At 41.2% G+C, this 18391-nt stretch overlaps 1 protein-coding gene across 7 annotated transcripts in view; it reads right to left on the bottom strand.

Annotated features, from left to right (window-relative positions):
* Positions 1-18362, bottom strand: part of CCDC158 (coiled-coil domain containing 158) — an 88370-nt gene extending 70008 nt beyond the window's left edge. For 5 of the 7 annotated variants that reach the window (XM_045789970.2, XM_045790007.2, XM_045789987.2 and 2 more), the window contains exons 1-3: positions 18183-18362; positions 13098-13140; positions 5601-5743 (exon numbers count right to left, since the gene is read on the bottom strand). In XM_045789970.2, the coding sequence (XP_045645926.1) occupies positions 5601-5670 (70 nt within the window). In that variant the 5' untranslated portion in view covers positions 5671-5743; positions 13098-13140; positions 18183-18362. Of the gene's footprint in view, positions 1-5600; positions 5744-10975; positions 11126-13097; positions 13141-18182 lie in introns of those variants that run through there. The other 2 variants (XM_045789980.2, XM_087864067.1) reach the window with 2 other exon arrangements.
* Between the last annotated feature and the right edge of the window lie 29 nt (positions 18363-18391).

Below are 18391 nucleotides of genomic sequence, written 5' to 3'. Positions count from 1 at the left end.
GGTTTGTGGTTTGAAAAGGCTGTCTGGCTTCAGTGTGGAGAATGCACTGGATGGGGATAAAACTGAAGTAGAGAATGGAGTCCGAGAAGGCTCTCAACAGTGCAGGCAAGAAACGGCAAGCGTCTACCTGAAGCAGAGACAGTTTTGACCACAAGGGTGTGGATTTGAGAAATACATGTGGTAAGTAAAAGACAGGGAGGTATCAAAGATGTCTCTTGAGCTGAGCTTCAACATCCAAATAACGCTGCTTGATTTGTGAGTTCAGGAGTTTCGGGTTGCTTCAAAGATAAGGATTTGGGAATCATCAGCATTTGAATTCTAGTGAATCCCTGAAGTCAATGGTATCATCCAAAGGCAGTGTATAAAGTGAAAAAAGAGGATCAAGAAGAGTACTTTGAGGAAATACCAATATTTAAAGGGAAGACAAGGAAGTAAAAGGAAGATTCACAGGAAGATTCACAGAAGAACCACAAAGATATTAGAGAATTACATTCAAGAAACACCACTGGTTTGGACTGAGTGACAGAGACTGTGAGATGAAAAGAGGCCTTCCCCATAAGCAGACTGAGAAACCCCTCAGCTGAAAACATATGCTATCTTTCATATAAAGGAAGGAGGCCTCATGGGGCCTGTGGGTGGCTGTCAGTTAAGTGTCTGCCTTCGGCTCAGGTCAAGATCCCAGAATCCTGGGATCTGGATCGAGCCCCACATCTGGCTCCCTGCTCAATGGGGAGCCTGCTTCTCCCTATCTTTCTCCTCCTGCCCTCCCCCCCCCACCCCCGCTCATACTTGGGCACTCTCTCTGTCTCTTTCAATTAAATAGATAGAATCTTAAAAAAAAAAAAAAATAATAAGGAGGAGAAGAAGGAGGTCTCAAAGTTAGACCCAAGAGCCCAGAGAATGGCACCAAGAACCATGGGGATTATTCCCAGGCCTGAGTCCTAATCAGGGAATGGTCAACCTGTGCTCAGCTAGATTTCGGAATCGTGATGGACCATGTGTCTCCTGTTCTCCCCGTTTGGAATGGTAGTTTTGATAGATGTGGGCCTGCCACTGTAAGTTGGTGGTCACAGTTCTTCCGATGAAGAGGAACTCGCTCAGGGAGCTGTACTTAAGGACTTAAAACTGAGGCGCTTCATCCGCACTTGAATCTAATTTCAATCAAGAGATTCTGGACTTTGAATGGATGCACGCTGTAATGGGATGAGACTGTTAGGGGCCTTCTTGGGAGAGACTGAATGTACTTTGCATGTGAGAGAAATGTAAATAATTTGCCAGAGGGCAAACCATGGTGCTTTGAAAATATGTCCATAAATTCTTTGATAGTCCTCCCTTTAATAGGTAGAGGTTGATTTCCCTCCTCTTTGTAAGAAAGGAGAAATAAAAGTGTATGTGTTAAGCATGTGCACATGTATGTCGGGGGAGGGGTGGCAATTGCTTACTTTTGCAAAAAGAAACACTGGAAGAATAAAACAGAAACTCATGAGAATGGTTATCTATAGGGGTACAGGGATGGGTAGAAATAGAGTGGAAGGGAGCGGGATGGCAGCAAAACTCTACTGACTATGCCTTTTCATGAAGTTTTTACTTTCGAGCCATGTACGTGTTCTCCATATTCAAAAAGTAAGATGAAGTTGGATACTAACAGAAATAAGCCTACGTGTATAGTAAGCTTGTAACATAACGTCACAGAGAAAAGAGTTCCTTCAAGTAACTCTAGAACATAGTATTCTGCCTGTGTGGTCTTCCTGAGCCTCACCTACCAGGAAGTTGTTCACGGTGCTAGCACAGTTAGAGCTCTGAGACTCTTTTGTATGGACTGTGGAAGAGCGAAAACGAATAAATATGCTGAAGGTTTTAGAAACGAGAATTTGACTGTAGGGGAGATGCAGATATGGAGTGGGGGAAGATGAGGAAGAACTCCATGGTACTGGATTTGAATCTGAGTTATCCATGTGAATCTATGGTAAAAAACTTATCCACTGAATGCTCCCAGACAAAAATGATACTTCAGTAGCGATATGCACGTGAGATTTTGGATTCTATATATTATTCCTTACTGAAAAGAAGCAGGGTTCCTTAGAGAAATGGCTCATTCCAGGCCTGGGGGAACAGGCCAAATACAATGTAAGCCTGGAATATTTTGATGTGCCAGAAAGCAATGAAGTGGGTCATGTTTTAAAAAGACAGGAACCAGCTAAAAAAGACAGGCCAAACATGATACAATTGAGCATCAAAAACAATAGTGGTAGCAATGCACTATAGCAGTTTGAACTAAAGAACAATCTATGTATGGATCTATAGCGATAATAATGAAAGCTTTTCTTTCCTGAGAAATGTCAGCTAATAACTATGGTAAAATTAGAAAATCAACAATATAATCATTGTTTGAACAAGGATCTCCAATTGATAAAAAACTATTTAGTACTAGGATATTCATAAACTCTTGCCAAATGAGTTTAACCTGAATCTAAACATGAGAAACATCAGAAAAATCTAGAATGTCGGATATTCTATAATACAACTACTCTGGACTTTGCGCCATGAGAAACTACAACAAAGGAGCAAGGATGAAGAGAACCACCACTAAATACAATTAATGGTCTCTGATAATGTTTAAAAAAAAAAAAAAAACTAAGGAAAGTTTTTTATGGGGAATTTTTATGGGGACAACTGGGTAAATTTTAATATGAATACAAATAAGATGACATCGCATTGATAGTGATTTTCTTAGAGACAATAATGTGATATAGGAAATCATCCTCATCTCAGGAGATAGCATGTTCAGATTTTGAGGCAAGAATCATGATGCCTTCAACTTCAGATAAATGAAATATAAATTGTAGGTATAGAGATAAAGCAAATATGATAAAAATGTTGACATCTGCTGCATCAGTCTACGGTATCCAATGTACTATTCTTTTAATAGCTTAAAAAAAATTTCAAAACAAAATGTTGAGGGGTAAGAGGTCACTGACCTCAGTGAGAAAGGGAAAATTTAGTCACATTGGCCAGAGTGCTTCATTGGAGTACTGGGTTCAAAAGCCAGAAGGCAGTAGTTCACAGAATGAATGGATGGACATTAGATGCCCTTAGGAAATTAGGAAATGATGTTGTCTAAGAGTGAGAAAGAAGTGGTAGGGTATGGGACCTAAGAAAGGCATAATTTTGAATGAAGTATTGTGGGAAATTGGAGAGAGAACTGCCTAAGATCATGAGGGAGTCTTTTTTTTTTTTTTTTTTAAAGATTTTATTTATTTATTTGACAGAGAGAGAGACAGCCAGCGAGAGAGGGAACACAAGCAGGGGGAGTGGGAGAGGAAGAAGCAGGTTCCCAGCAGAGCAGGGAGCCCTATGTGGGGCTCAATCCCAGGACCCCGGGAACACACCCTGCCATCTGCCGAAGGCAGACGCTTAATGACTGAGCCACCCAGGTGCCCCCAGAAGGGAGTCTCTTCTAGCGGTATCAAGGATACAGATGAGATGGGAGACTATGACTGTGAAGTGGCAAACTGATGGAAAATCCACAATTTGTGTATTTTCTCTAGCAGAATCTTCCAGAAGCCCAGTACAAAAACAGAGAAGGCGGTCAGACTGATAAAGATGGAGGTTTTCCTGTAAGAGTGCAACAGAAGAATAAGAGAAAAAGGAAGTTGAAGAGATTGGCAAGTGGTTGGCTGAAAAAATGAATGATACAAAAAAGAAAGTGAGGGTAAGAAGAGGTTTTAATTTAGGAGAAAATAGCAGATCTAGAACAGTTGTTCTCAACCCTTATTGGAAATCAGTATCACCTGGGGAACCTTAAAAAAAAAAAAAATCCAGTGGTACCTAAGCCCCCATCCAGACCTACTGAATCAGAATCTCTAGGTGTGGACCTAAGCCATATAAATGTTTAAAATCTCAAAAAGTGATTCTGACATGGAGCCACGGTTGAGAATCACTCCTCTCACGAGGCACAAGAATGGGTGCTCTAGGAATAAGGGAGTGAGAGGACTGGAAGACAAGGTTTGGATTTCAGAAGTCTAATAGTTCTTGGTAATAAGATCCAAGTAAGAGAAGTGGGCGGATAGAGTCAAGGTCAAGATGAGAAGAACTAAACAGGCCAAGAAACTCTAAGATGGGTCATGCGTGAGGGCAGTGATATCCTGGGATGATGATGCGCCTGAGGAGGGAGAGACAACCCAGAGCTAAGCGCTGGTGCCCCGCCGATGAGTACGATGAGTACGAGGGACAGAGTGCGTGGGGAGGTGGGTGAGTGGAGTGGGCAGGGGAGACGGATACAGGGTGGAGGGGACAAAGGCCTCTCAGGCTGGCGTAAGCATCCTAAAAAGCCTAAATTTTCTCAAAGTAAGTGTGCTGAAATAAAGGTGCTTAAGCAGACCAGTGAAACAGACCTGTAATTGAGAATAAACTTTGGGTGCATTCTTCTAGATGAGAGAGACAGGCAAGGAAAGCAGTCAGGGACCCTGCAGGCCACTCGCCTGACTGCCAGAAAGTCCACTCTCTAGCTCTCCCCTATTCTGCAGTGTGTTGTAGACAACTGCTTTTCCCAGGCTCCCTTCCCACCTCATCTCCCGGGAGGTGACCACGGGAGGTGCTGGGAAGACCCAGAGGAGGGGAGAAGCTGCAGCACCACTTCCTCACCCGCCTCAGGGGGCTTCTGGCAGTGAGTGGTGGTTTCCGCTCCCTCCAGGCAGCCCTCTTGGAGGTGTGAGCTCTTGCTTTCCTGCCTCCCCCCCAACACTTCCTCTTCTCATTGTCCTTCTAGCCCAAGGCTGGTAGCAGCTTCCAGCAGCTGCGCCTCCCTGGATTGCTTCCTGCCTCATGAGGCTTCTCCGCTCTTCCACACCTGCTTATTGCCAATTCCGGGTACTGGCCCGCCGACCACCTGTAACCGTTTCTTGCCGGCCATCCTTGAGATTGAGATCGCTTCAGGCAGAGGGGAGGGGGCCCAAACTAGGTCAGTAGAGATGGAGAAGGAAGAATGGACTCAAGAGCCACTGCCTACACCAGAAGGAGTATGCCTGACTGGATGGGGGTGGGGAGGGGAAAAGGAGTTAAAATGACACAGAAATCTGGCCTCGAGCAGACCTGGGAAGACAGGGCATTAGGGAAACATGGAACACGTTGTAGTACCTCAACATGGAAACAAATTTCAAACCAAAAAAGTAATGTAAACATTTGCTTAAAAATAGATATGCTATTTTTAGGGGGCGCCTGGGTGGCACAGCGGTTAAGCGTCTGCCTTCGGCTCAGGGCGTGATCCCGGCGTTCTGGGATCGAGCCCCACATCGGGCTCCTCTGCTGTGAGCCTGCTTCTTCCTCTCCCACTCCCCCTGCTTGTGTTCCCTCTCTCGCTGGCTGTCTCTATCCTGTCGAATAAATAAATAAAAATCTTAAAAAAAAAAAAATAGATATGCTATTTTTAAAAGTCTAAACAGTTTCTTCCTCAAAAAGGAGAATTTTAAACAGTAAACATTATGACCTCTGTCTGTACCCTGCAGTTAAAACCAAAACATACTAAAAAACAGCAAGCAGCCTGAATGAATGAGGGCCGCTTAATTCCAATTTTCCCATTTTGTTTGATAAAGAATACACACCTCCATTGGATGTGACACCACTACTTGATAAAAGATCTTCATTATTAGATTCACCAGCTTTTTGTTCCATATTAAATATTGCTACCTCTTCTCAGAGATCTTGATATAGGAGTGCTTTCCTGTTTGGTTCTTTAGTTCTTTATCTATAAAAGAGAGGGATTCAATCTTTATTAATAAGTTTTTGTGTGAAAAAAATTCATAAAAGAGGAACTGACTTTATTCATATCGCGGATTTAGTAATAACTCTTCACCAGGAAAATATTTATACAGAAATATTTTATCATATAAAGTTAATGAGTGAATAGAATCTTATTGTAAAAATTGTTGCTTTTAATGTCTAAGTAGCTTATTAAAGACAACCTGAAAATCAAAAACGAATAATTACAATGATGATTAACACTCTGCTTCAGGGCGGAGTTTTTTCTTAGTCTCTCTCCTAAGGTTACACTGTCAAATAACGATAAAAAATATCTTAGTAAAAAGTCACAAATTAGTTTAAAAAAATCACAAATTAGCAAACTGGAAATCATTAATAAAAGTCAAAAAACGTCTTAAATATCAAACAGTGCCCATAATTTTAGATTAGGCCAAGAGGACTTCTGGGTTTGGAGAACAATGGTGGTGGGCTGATTCCAAATCTCCCCCCATCCTCTGAAAACAGCTACAAAATCAACAAGGAGAACAACGGAATAAAAGCACATGGGCTCTATGCCTTCGGCATCCCTAGATGACAGAGGATACTACAACCCTCAATTATCTGTTAACAGAGGGAAAATGTTTTCCAAAACTGCTCCCACCGTCCACCTCCCAGCCATGTAGACATGCAGGTATGGAGAATGGGAGAGGAGAGGCTGGAAAACTGGAAAGGAGCAGAGGGGAGCAGAGGGCTGGAAGAAGCACAGACATATGCACCCCAGAAAGTGAGTAGGAAAAGCCAAGATGTCAGGCTCAGGTTGCAGCTAAGTAGTCCACAGCCCTGGCCACCTGGTAATGGCCTGAAAGTGAGGGGGACCAGAAGCAGCAGCCTCAGAGAAGCAGTGTTTCTGGAGAAGAAGTGATCTCCCCAGCAGACATGGCCACAAAAGGGAAGGAGGGAATAGGGACAATTCAGGCATCAGCAGAAACAAAAAGAAGCAAGATATGCCAACCCTCTTTCTACCCCTCCCACTCCACCACCACCTCGATGACAGAAACTGCCAGGAAGAGGGCACTTTCAAACTAAGACTCCTGTCCACAAAATGAATAGGAATAGATAAAAGCAAACCACATCCATACAAAACTATTATAAAATATCAGAAAATGTGAGTAAAATCTTTTCTGCTAATAAAAAGTATCCCCTTCCCACTGCACTGACAAACATGAAGCCGAAGAAAACTGTAACACGATACTGCAAACCGAGCTAGATCTTCTCAAACAAGCATTGAGCACATGAAAAATCATCCTTGAATCAGTAATGTAAAACCAAGAAACACGTAAAACAACCAAGCAAACAAATAGAAAGGAATGAAATGAGAGTTGGCTGAGGTCAGGAAAGAGAAGACAATATTCTATCAGAAAGGAAGCCCAAATTACAGAGGATGCAAGGGAAGACAGACTGTAATGAGAATTTAATAAAGGCCCTGAAGAAAATCAGGAGAACGGAAGATGAAAACTGAGGAAAACAAGTGAAAAGGCTGAGAGAGGAAGTGAATGAGATGGGAGACAGGCGAAGGAGACTGGCCATCATTGGTGTCCCTGAAGAAAAAAAAAGTCAAAACAGTGAAACGGAACTATTATTTAAAACTGTAACCCTGGGGCACCTGGGTGGCTCTGTCAGTTAAGTGTCTGCCTTCGGCTCAGGTCATGATCCCGCAGTCCTGGGATCAAGCCCCATGGTGGGCTCCCTGCTCAGCGGGGAGTCTGCTTCTCCCTCTCTATCTGCCTCTCTCCTCTGCTCATGCTCTCCCTCTTGCTCTCTCAAATAAATAAGATCTTTGAAAAAACAAAACAAACAAACAAAACACCATAACCCAAGAAAGTTTCTTAGAAATAGAGGAAGCCCTGAATCTACCACACATTTTTCACACTAGGGAATAATGACCAAGAATGATCAACTCTGAAACGTATCCTAATAAAACTATATTAAGAATTTAAAGATGAAAAAATCCTTAGGGCCTTCAAGCAAAAAGGATGAAAAAATTTACAAAGGCAAGAGGATAAGGTTGGCATATTATTCAAAAATATGATACAAAGCAAGGCAATAATAGAGCAGTATTTTAAAGAAACACAAGAAAGGAAGAATGAACCAAGGACAGACACTATATCCAGCCAAGATTTTCAAAAGAGTCAAAGCCATAGAAAAATAGTTTTGAATGTGCCAGAACACTGTATACATGTGCCCCATCTGAGCAATCTGAAAGCGGAGGTAAGGCTTCATCCAACCAGAAGATGACTGGTAAAAATGGCAGTGTGAACAACTTGTGAAAATCTTTTTTTTTTTTGTAGCCTTTAAATTTTCCAAAATAATATCTGGAAAAAAAGATAAAGATGAACAACAACAACAAAAAAAGGGACGCCTGTGTGGCTCAGTCGGTTAAGTGTCTGCCTTTTGGACCAGGTCATGATTCCAGGGCCCTGGGATCAAGTCCCGCATTGGCTCCTTGCTCAGCGGGGAGCCTGCTTCTCCCTCTGCCTGCCACTCCCCCTGCTTTGTGCACTCTCTCTCTCTCTCTGACAAATAAATAAATAAAATCTCAAAAAAAAAAATGACTGGGGAAAGTGTGCAAAAGGTCTGATGGTGAATGTTACCTCTTCAGTTGTAAAGTTGATACTAAAACATGGGTAGAGTGATGGCATTGAAGAATAATATATAAATATTACATGTGTGAAAAAGGAGAATAAATGTAACTCGAAATGGGAAGATAAGCGACAAAAAAGGGGACAAGTAGAGGACCACTGGTTGTCAAAAAATATCTTTTAAAACTGACAGAAAGCAAAGAGTTAAATAAGAGGAAAAAGGGTCAGTCTATAGGTATACTATAAAAAGCCTTAATGTGAAGGTAACCACTAGAATAAAAATACAAACCTTCTTAAGTGACAAAAAAAAATTTTTTTTAGAGAAAGAGATCATGGAGGAGGCACACAGGGGGAAAGAAAGATAGAGACAATCTTCAGCAGGCTCCACGTGAAGCCCAACACAGAGTTTGATCTCATAACCCTAAGTGCCACTGACGTGCCCTAACAAAAAAATGTTTTTAAAGAAAAAGAAGAAACATCAAAAAAACACAGTAAATATAATATATAATAATTTTATCACCAGAAGACAATGTAAGAATAATGGGACAGAATTTAGACCAAACATAAAGTCATATCAATAAACATGACAGAACTTGACTTGCTTATTCAAAGAAAAGGATTTTTAAATTGGGTCTTAAAAATGTCAACTCTGTCTCTATACAAGAGGGCACTTAAAGGCACTGATTCAAAAAGACTGCAGATAAAGTGGTGGACAAAGATTTGCCAGGAGAATGAAAACAGTGAGAACGCACCAGTTAAAATCCTGGTACCAGACCAGGTAGTCTTCAAGGCAGAGTATTAAACAAGACAAAGAGCGCTTAAAGTGAAAAGCCGCCATCTGCAATAAAGGTACAACTGACTCCATGTACCATTCAACACAGCACCCACCTTAGATAAAACATACACTATAGGAGATGCAATAAGGACTAAAAACACAGCGAGGATGAGACTTTAACAGGCCGCTCAGTATAAGATAGGTCACACTGACAAAAAGTAAGTAAGGATATAAAAGACTTAGACGAAATCATCACTAAGGTAGACTTTTCAATATACATCAAACACTACACTTTGATAATAGAGAATATACCTTCCTCTCAAGCACACAGGGAAGGAACACTGACAAAAACCAACCACATTCTAGGGCACAAATAAAAGATCTGCAGGTTCCACAGGCACCGGGGTGGCTCATTTGGTTGAGCATGGTACTCGGTGTCGGCTCAGGTCATGATCTCAGGGTGGTGAGATCGAGCCCCGCATCGGGCTCTGCACTTCGCGCAGTCTGCTTGGGATTCTCTCTCTCCCTCTCCCTCTGCTTCTGCCCCCACAACCCGTGTGCACGCTCTCTCCCTCTCTCTCAAATACATAAATAAATCTTAAAAAAAAAAAAGTCAGCAGTTTCAAAAAGTAAAAATGTTACAAACATTTTCTGGTCATAATGTCATAAAACTAGAAATGAAAAGTGAAACCCCAAAGCAAAAAGGCCTTTCTACCTAGAAATCCAAAGCTTCCTATTAAATGTCTGTGGTGTGATAAAGGGAATATAAAGGGAGATTAAAGAATTTCAAAAAAATAGTGACAATGAGCACACTACATGAGCATCTGAGAGACAGAAAAGCAGTGAAAAAAAGAAAATTCCTGGCTTTAAACACCTATTTCAATAAAAATGAGAGAATGACGATAAGTGAACTAAATTTCTAACACAAAAAGAAAAAAAGTAAAACAAAAGAAAACACATGGTAGGAAATAATAAAGATACAAACAAATTAATGAGGTAGAAAACAGAAAAACAATAAAAGTAATGAATCAGAATCCTGATTCTCTTTAAAAAAACACGGAGATACAGGCAAGGACCATTAAGGTGATGAAAAGAAGGTCACATAGGACATACCGCTTATCATTTATGCAGTAATTCATGATCGTAAGCAGAGTGGTAAACATTTTTTTTAAATCCTGTGAACTAAAGAGAATTTTTATTAAACAGAATTCCTTTTTATTTCACTCACAGTTTCTCCCTTTTGATTACTGAGATGCCATTTGTCAAAACTACAGTTAGATAAATTCTACCTTAATGTATTTCATACTATCATTTTTAAGAAATAAGTAGTAGGTAGGGCGACATTCCATAAAGAATTAGAACAAATGGAATGTTAGTCAAGATTGCTAGGCAATTCAAATGTTCTAAATAGAAGAGAGTGCTGTGGTGTGTGTGTGGGGGGGGGGAAGCTCTCATTTAAACAAGTTTTATCACGAATGTTTGCTGTATAATATAACTTGCACACTAAAATCGTGCATTTGGGGATTCTTCAAGATGATGAAAAACACTTACAAAATTCAAATTACTGAGTAATGTTAATATTATAAAATACAGATAGATCAAAAACATGACGGAATGAGCAGGACAAGGAGAATCACAGCCCAGTGTTGGGAAGTTACACACTGATCCATCTGCTAGATACCAAAGTTTCTGGTATCAAGCAGGAAACAGAACCTATGAGTAAGGTAAGCAGAACTGAAACTAAAAGTTAGAGAAGAAATAAGAGAAGAAAGGAGAAGGTGTGACTTTAGAATAACCTGATATAAAAAACCAAGTAGAGGGTCACCTGGGTGGCTCAGTCAGTTAAGCATCTGACTCTTGGTTTCGGTTCAGGTCACGATCTCATGGGTCGTGGGATCAGTGAGCTCTGCACTCAGTGGGGAGAGTGCTCGAAGATTCTCTCCCTCTGTCCCTTCCCCCACTCACTCTCGCTCTCTAAAATGAATACATAAATCTAGAAAAAAAAAAACCCGTTTATTTTGGATGAGGAATGTAATAAACTCATTAATTCAGTATCCCATAATAGGTAGTAGGCCATTGAAGAATGGCAGCCTTTCAGAGGGAAACTTTTTCTTAGTTTAAAAAAAGAAAAGAAAATTAATAGTTTAAAGAAGACAGCCTAGGAATACTTACTTAAAAAAGAAGTTTTAAACATTTATTTTTAAAGATGTTTAGTACTTCTGTTTGCCAATGCTGCTGGTTAATGAAATCTGTTTTTAAAAAGTATTTGTAATTCACATTTTTACAATTTTAGACCGTATATATCCTCAGTTTGGCCAAATCACTCAGTGTTTCTCTGCTTTCATGACACTAAGAATTGAAACATTATTCCTATTTTTGAGCATAAAGCTTACTAAATTACTAAGGATTTCTGGCAAAAGAAAGGTTTTTTTTTGTCACAATTAGACATTAAATTGTTAAAATGCTGCATTTTGTTGATTTGTGGATCATAATATGGACTTCCATGCGTGGTTAAATCTCTGAGTAAAGTACAAAGCTGAGGTCTTGGCCTCTTCGGGTATGCCCAACACTTACTATGAATGATTCTGCTGGATTTAAAATTATGACTAGAATCACACTGAAAAGGGCCTTGAATTTCTGGCAAGTAACAGGTAGATAGAGATTCTACTCTGGTTATTTGATTGGAGTGTTGCAGAAAAGGCTTTAGAAACCGCGGACCACAAAAAGACTTTTGTGGAGGATTCCTAGATTCCTCAATAATGACTCAAGCCCCCAGGCTGCTGAACCGTCCCACTTTCCACACAAGCCTGAGACTGGGGGCTTTAGAAAATGGGTCCATACTGTCAAACGGCGAGTCTGAAGATATGTTCTCCTTAGGAATTGCTAAGGCACCCCCAGATCGACCTGAATACAGCATACGTAGGCTGGTGCAATCTCAGACATGCAATGAGGAGAACAGTTAATGCTGAACACTGCCTTCCTGCCCGAGTTACTGTTAAGTGCTCATTAACTTCACATGGCTCTTAATGTCTGCTCTCTCAAGCAGTCTTTCTCTCTAGATGTTGTTCCTTGACTATCAGGGTTCAAATCCTAGCTCTGTGATCTACTGGCTTTGTGACTGTGAGAACAGCATTTAACCTATAAGACTATAAGATGAAGGTAAAGAGTGTGAGGCTCAAAGGAACAGGAAAAGAGAACTCGGGCAGCCTGACTATACAGTACTTGCCTCGATCCGCACGCACAGAGTATCATATAACGGGATAGTATGACGTGAACAACAATGCTGTCTTTACAATTTAGCCAGTGTATACTAACTCACTTTCCCATAATAAATGGCTATATCTTTCTATTCGTCTCGAAAGAAGCTATTAGGTTTCATATAGGCCCACTAACATCAAAGAAAGTGGGTTTAAACTGCATTGAGTAAACACAGGTACTATTATCATCTAATCCACAAGTAAGCTATTTAAGATATACTTCACCAGTCCATAATACTGTCTTGTACAGAGGCAGTGTGAAAGGAGGACAGGATTTAAAATTGGGAAACTTAATTCTGTCATTGGTTACTGTGAGAGCAGGGGCAAATCTTCTCATATCTCTAAGCCTCAATTTCCACCATTACTAAATGAGAATGCAGTTGTGTTTTCCAGACTTTTTAAAGCAGTGGATGCCTTTTTTTAAATTGTCGGAGCCCCAACTACATACCCTCCTCTCTGCCCTAGAGACACCTTTATGGAATGCAGATGCTCTGCCAAACAGAGTTTGAAAACCACAAAAAGAAAGTCCTTGTAGCTTTATGATGTTAGAAAATCCAGCCAAGGCTTTCATCAAGCTCAAGGCTTCAGGCTCTAAAATAAATCAGATATAGGCATAGATATAATAAATTAGTATATCAGTTGTATATGTTCACAATTCTTAAATATAATTCAAAGTAAAATAAGAGATACCTTAATATATGGATATTCTTATTTTCACTTATCCTATTAACACCTGCAAAAGAAAATATTTCAAAATCCGTGTATTACCATATAACCATGCTTCATTATCTAAAATGTATTATTTTTTAAAGTTCAATTCACAAGTTCATTTTCATCACCTAAGATCCCGACAATACCTAACACATACACACACACACATACACATAACAGCCACCACCACAAAAACTTTTAAGTTCTTTTTCCTTTGGGCTTATCTTGAATATGAAAGTATATTTGAATTAATAGCCTATGGCACTTACCTAGGCTATGTGTGTACAACAGAACACATGCAAGTATATGCTCCCTATTGGTCCAATGCTAATTTTGATGGTATAGATCTCACTGGCATTAGCAAGATAACACACCGAGTAAACCCCTTGCCCAAAACCTTTCCAGACCAGACCTTTCTAGGTATAATCCAAACTGACTTAAATAGACCACCTGAATGTCTTCTGACCATTTAAGTTGCTTTTCAGTGCTTGGAGATGCTTTGACCAGGCAACATCTCTTGAGCGTGGTTAGAAGAGTTCCTAGGCAGAATTCCTATCTGGTAGGTCAGAAATAGGTCTACAGATTTTAAGCAGTGGAGCTGAGATGACAAGCAACCAGGATTTTTGGCATATCTCAGTGGAATCTAAGTGAGAAGTTGTCACGCTGGAAAAATAAATGACAACATCCTCTGTGCAGAATTAGGACTAATGAACAGAGGGAGGCAGGTTCTAGTTCTGGGTGGAGACGGACTTTCTAAAAGCTACAGCACCTTGAATGTATGTGGAGAACTTGAGAGGTGTTCAAGCTGAGAGGGGATGAGCATTTGTTGGGATGACAACTGCCACTGGGTGGCTTCTTAAGGGCAGAGTGTTGGACTAGAAGATCTCCAAAATCTTCTCCAACTTGGACATTCTATGCCTTCCTATGGAAAACATTCAGCTGAAAGAGGACCAAAAATACAACTTCTCACAAGTGATTGTAGCCAACAGCAGGGCCAGACGGGGGCAGTCCACTGCTGCCAGTGGGTTTCATGGGACTTCGTCAAAAAAAAATCGGGGCTCTGGATAAATTTTAATGAATATCTGTTCCTTACCACCTCTGCATATATGTTTACGGTCACTTTAAATTCATCTTATCCCACATCTGTCGCTTCATATTCCCACCAAATCTGCTTTCTTGGGTGTTGTCAAAGATACCATAATAAACCCAACTTCCCAAGTTAAAGACCTTTCAGTGTCTTTATTCTTCATCTATTCAAACTCCACATCCAATCAGGTCACCACATTCTGTTGAGTTTACCTCTGCAATATCTTTTAACTCAGCAAAGAGGACTTGAGTGTGGTCCTTAAGTTACAAGGAAGGAGTGCTCGAATATGAAATTTAGTTAAAGGGCTTTGGGTGTCACTTTCTTATAATCTTTAAGAGTTTCCTTTAAAATCAGACCCTTTTACCATATCTTACACAAAGACTAAAGTCTGAACTAAAACTAACACCCAAAGCCCTTTAGGATCTGGCCTAACCAACCTCCCAGCTTCATCTCCTGCCTTTCCCCTGACATATACTGTCTCCACTGCAGTCTACCTGCTATGTTCTGAGCGTATCCTGTTCTTTTAGGATTCTGCTTTTATTTATACTCTTCTTTTACCTCTTCCTCTCCTTCTTAGCAAACACCTCCAGTTCAGTTTTTAGGGTTGTAGAAGAGGTTCGATACTATATTGCTGGGGGCAATGTACATTGATCCAGTCTCTAAAATCAATGTTCAATAATAAGGGAAAGAAAACTGCCTAATGGCTCTGAAAACAATAATTTACTACAGGGGACTATATCTGGAGGACATGCTCTCCTTACTCTTCCCACATCAAATGTAATAAGCTTCACTTAAATCATTCATGCATACAAAGCACTCAGCAGAGGGCCTGGCACGTAAGAAGCATTCAATAATTATTACTTACCATTGTTGGCATTCTGATAGCTTAAAATGTACTGCTGCTATGAATAGTGCTTTTGTAAATACTAGAGATGAAGCTAAGATCAAGACCAATCAAATTTCTTCCCTCACAGATCTCATATTCTAGTGGGGAAAGAGAAACACTAAAGAAACAAATCAAAAATGTAATTTTGGAGAGGGATTCAGTGCAATGAAGAAAATACCACAGGGAGTGGTATACAGGAGCTGAGGCTACTTTAATTAGGTAGGTCAGGGAAGGCCTTTCTGAGGAGGTGACATTTGAGCTGAATGTCAAAAAACAGTCACCCCCACAGAGGACTGGGGAAGCTCCTAAGAGGAAATACCACATGCATAAGCTTTGAGATGAAAAGGGCTCAGTGTTTGCTGACTGACAGAAAGGAGGCAGTGAGGCTGCCATGTAGACAAGGGAGGGTGAGAGGCCTGCTTATGGGCAGCCAATTGTGTATTGAGCCCAAAGGAGCCTTTATTATCAGTTTCTTTCCTAAACTATCCTGAGAAGGTGTTGATGAGGATGGTAGGGGGTATAGTTCATGGTGCTTTGAAAAGGACATTGGGGTTAATTCTAATTTCAATGGAAAGCCACTGAAGGACTTTAATCAGGGACGTAGGATCCTACAGCAGTCGAGTGAAAAATATACTGAGCGGAAGTAGAGGGCCGTTAGGAGGCCACTGGAGTAGCCCACTCTAGAGTGGGCCAGTGGTCAAAACTGGGTTGGTGCTGGGTTTGGGAATGGGGACTGCAAGTGGGTATGAAGGATCTTTTTTGAGTGATGGATATTTTCTAAAACTGAATTGTGATAATTGTACAACTCTGTAAATTTACTAACAAGCACTGGATTTTACACTTAAAATTAGTAAATGTTATGGTATATAGATTATACCTCAGAAAAGCAGCTCAGAAAGAAAGCAGATTGGCTACTCTTTGTGTGTACATTGTCATGTTTTGTGGAGTAAGAGTGGGGGTGCATATTAGCTGCCTGGGTCCTAGAAGTCAATCAGTTAAACCTGAACACTGGTTTTTTCCTACACCATGAAAACTCCAAAGTGTGTTAATTTCAAGATGACTAGAGGCTGCTTTTAGCCAGATTTTAACATCCCACACATGGAAGAACTTCGCTATTGCCTACTTTTCCAAGGCTTGGATCTCAATCCCCAGGTGTCTGCAACTCTAATTTAATATACACACAATGGATAGCCAATAATATATTAGCTAAGAACCAAGCTTAAGTCAACTTTATTCTCTTAACAGAGCAAATACAGTGATATGTTCATAGGAATACAACTGAAAAGTCCAAAAATTGCTTTAAGTGTTAGACCAGTTCTTTCTTATGCACCTAATTTATTTTCACTTTTGACCAAATTCCTTATTCAAGTCTTTTCCTTAAGATTTACAGGGTTCAGGAAAATATTTGGTAGTCTCCACTACTACATCTGTCACTGCCCCAGCTGAGGAGCTTTAAAATATCCATCAATACAGGATTGATCCTATGTGATTTATAATAATTTTTATATATTTATAATAATTAACATACAGATTAGTTTCCTGTAGTTGCTGTAACACATTGCCACAAGAATAATAGCCATTTATTCTCTCATGGTTCTGCAGGCCAGAAGTCCAAAAGCAGTCTCGCAGGACTGAAATCAAGGCTGTTGGCAGGGCTGCGCTCTCCGCGGAGGCTCTAGGAAAGAATCTATTCCTTGCCTCTTTGAGCTTCTGTTGGATGCTGGCACTATTTATTGACTTATGGTCTCATCACTCCGATCTCTGCCTCTGTGGTGGTACTGTACTCTCCTCTTCCGTCTGTATCAAATCTCCTCTGTCCTTCCCTTATGAGCACACTTGTCTTTGCCTTTAGAGCCCACCCAGATAATCCAGGATAATTTCCCCATTTCAAGATCTATGACTTCAGTATATGTAGACACCCTTTTTTCCTTATAATGTTTACAGATTCCAGGAATTAGGACTTGATATTTCGGGGTGGCTCCCACTCAACCTACTATACCATATAATTTGGGGTCACCTGGTTTGGGAATATGTGGTTCACAGAGGTCCGATTTAATAAATTGTGTGGTTTTAAAGTGCGTGATTCTAACATACTAGACAACACAGAGTGTTCTTTGTAAAACACAATAGTAAGGACTTTGCACATACCAAGTAAATTGTCCATTTCTGCCCTCAACTTATTTGGAGAGTATAATAATACCTCTATGGCATTAAAAACATTTTACCCACAACACAAACAGATAACTGTGTAAGATTAAAAACAGTAAGTGCGATAAGAGGTGGGAGGACCAGGTCCCTCCCACCACTCTCCCACCCCCACCCCATTACTTTACACACAGAAATAGTCCTGCCTCGCTAGTCTATGGGATGCACAGTGGGCACTGGCCCTTTCTTTCCTGAATCGTCAGCTGATAAAGCAAGAAGTGGTTGTCAAGTCAAAAAACCCTGAGAAATAGCGACAGACCTCACTTTTCTTCTACTTTCCCCTGACCTTAAGGTACACCAAGATGCAGGAACAAATCCTGAAACAGCCTGAGTGCTGCTCTGAAACAGAGTTTTGTGGAAAAGGCTGGGCTCATTTAGGAACGCACTGTTTCTGATTGATGCTGATAAGGGGGCAGAGCCAGATTCTTAATGTCACTTACAGGAAAGCCTCCAACTGAAAGAGCCCTTACACAACATTTATTACAACCCCATTTTGGATGCCAGGTTGGTGACTGTCCAAGGCTAGATATTCCTCTTTATCTCCATGCCTTCCCTAACCCATCTCCCTGTCCATGGGAAGCAGGGCAGGAACAAGAGTTAGCGGTAATGTTGGGACAGGACCCACGGTTATTACCCCCAAAAGTGGAATACTTTTTGCACTGGGCCCTCTGGTCCCAGAGTTACAGTCACTGTCCCCGGAGGTCTTGCTAAATCCTAACACAACAGCAGTCCTTTCCGTTAAAGAAACAATTTATTGGGCATATGCCATGTGAGAAACAAACACAAAGGTCTGGAAGGTTCCAGAAATGAAATGCGCCGCTCGGGGTCCTCTGGAGCTCGACCCACCCCTCTCACCCAGTCCCCGCGCCACGCCCCGCCGCCGTACCTGCAACCAACACCTCATCCTAAGAGACCGGCCGCATCTTGGCAGCGGCGCCGGCGGCACGGCGGCCGCACCTGCGTCGACCCGGTGGCTGCGGTGGCGGCGGGGGCAGCTCCTTTTCTTCCGCAGCAGCGCGGGGCGCTGTGCCGCCCCCCTTCGCGCCCGCCCCTCGCAGCGCTCGGGCTCCGGCCTCCGCCCCCTGCACGCGAGCG

Source organism: Ursus americanus, chromosome 8, assembly GCF_024610735.1.
Source record: "Ursus americanus isolate L20-20 chromosome 8, mUrsAme1.1.p, whole genome shotgun sequence".
NCBI lineage: Eukaryota > Metazoa > Chordata > Mammalia > Carnivora > Ursidae > Ursus > Ursus americanus.
This window is presented reverse-complemented; position numbering and strand designations above follow the sequence as displayed.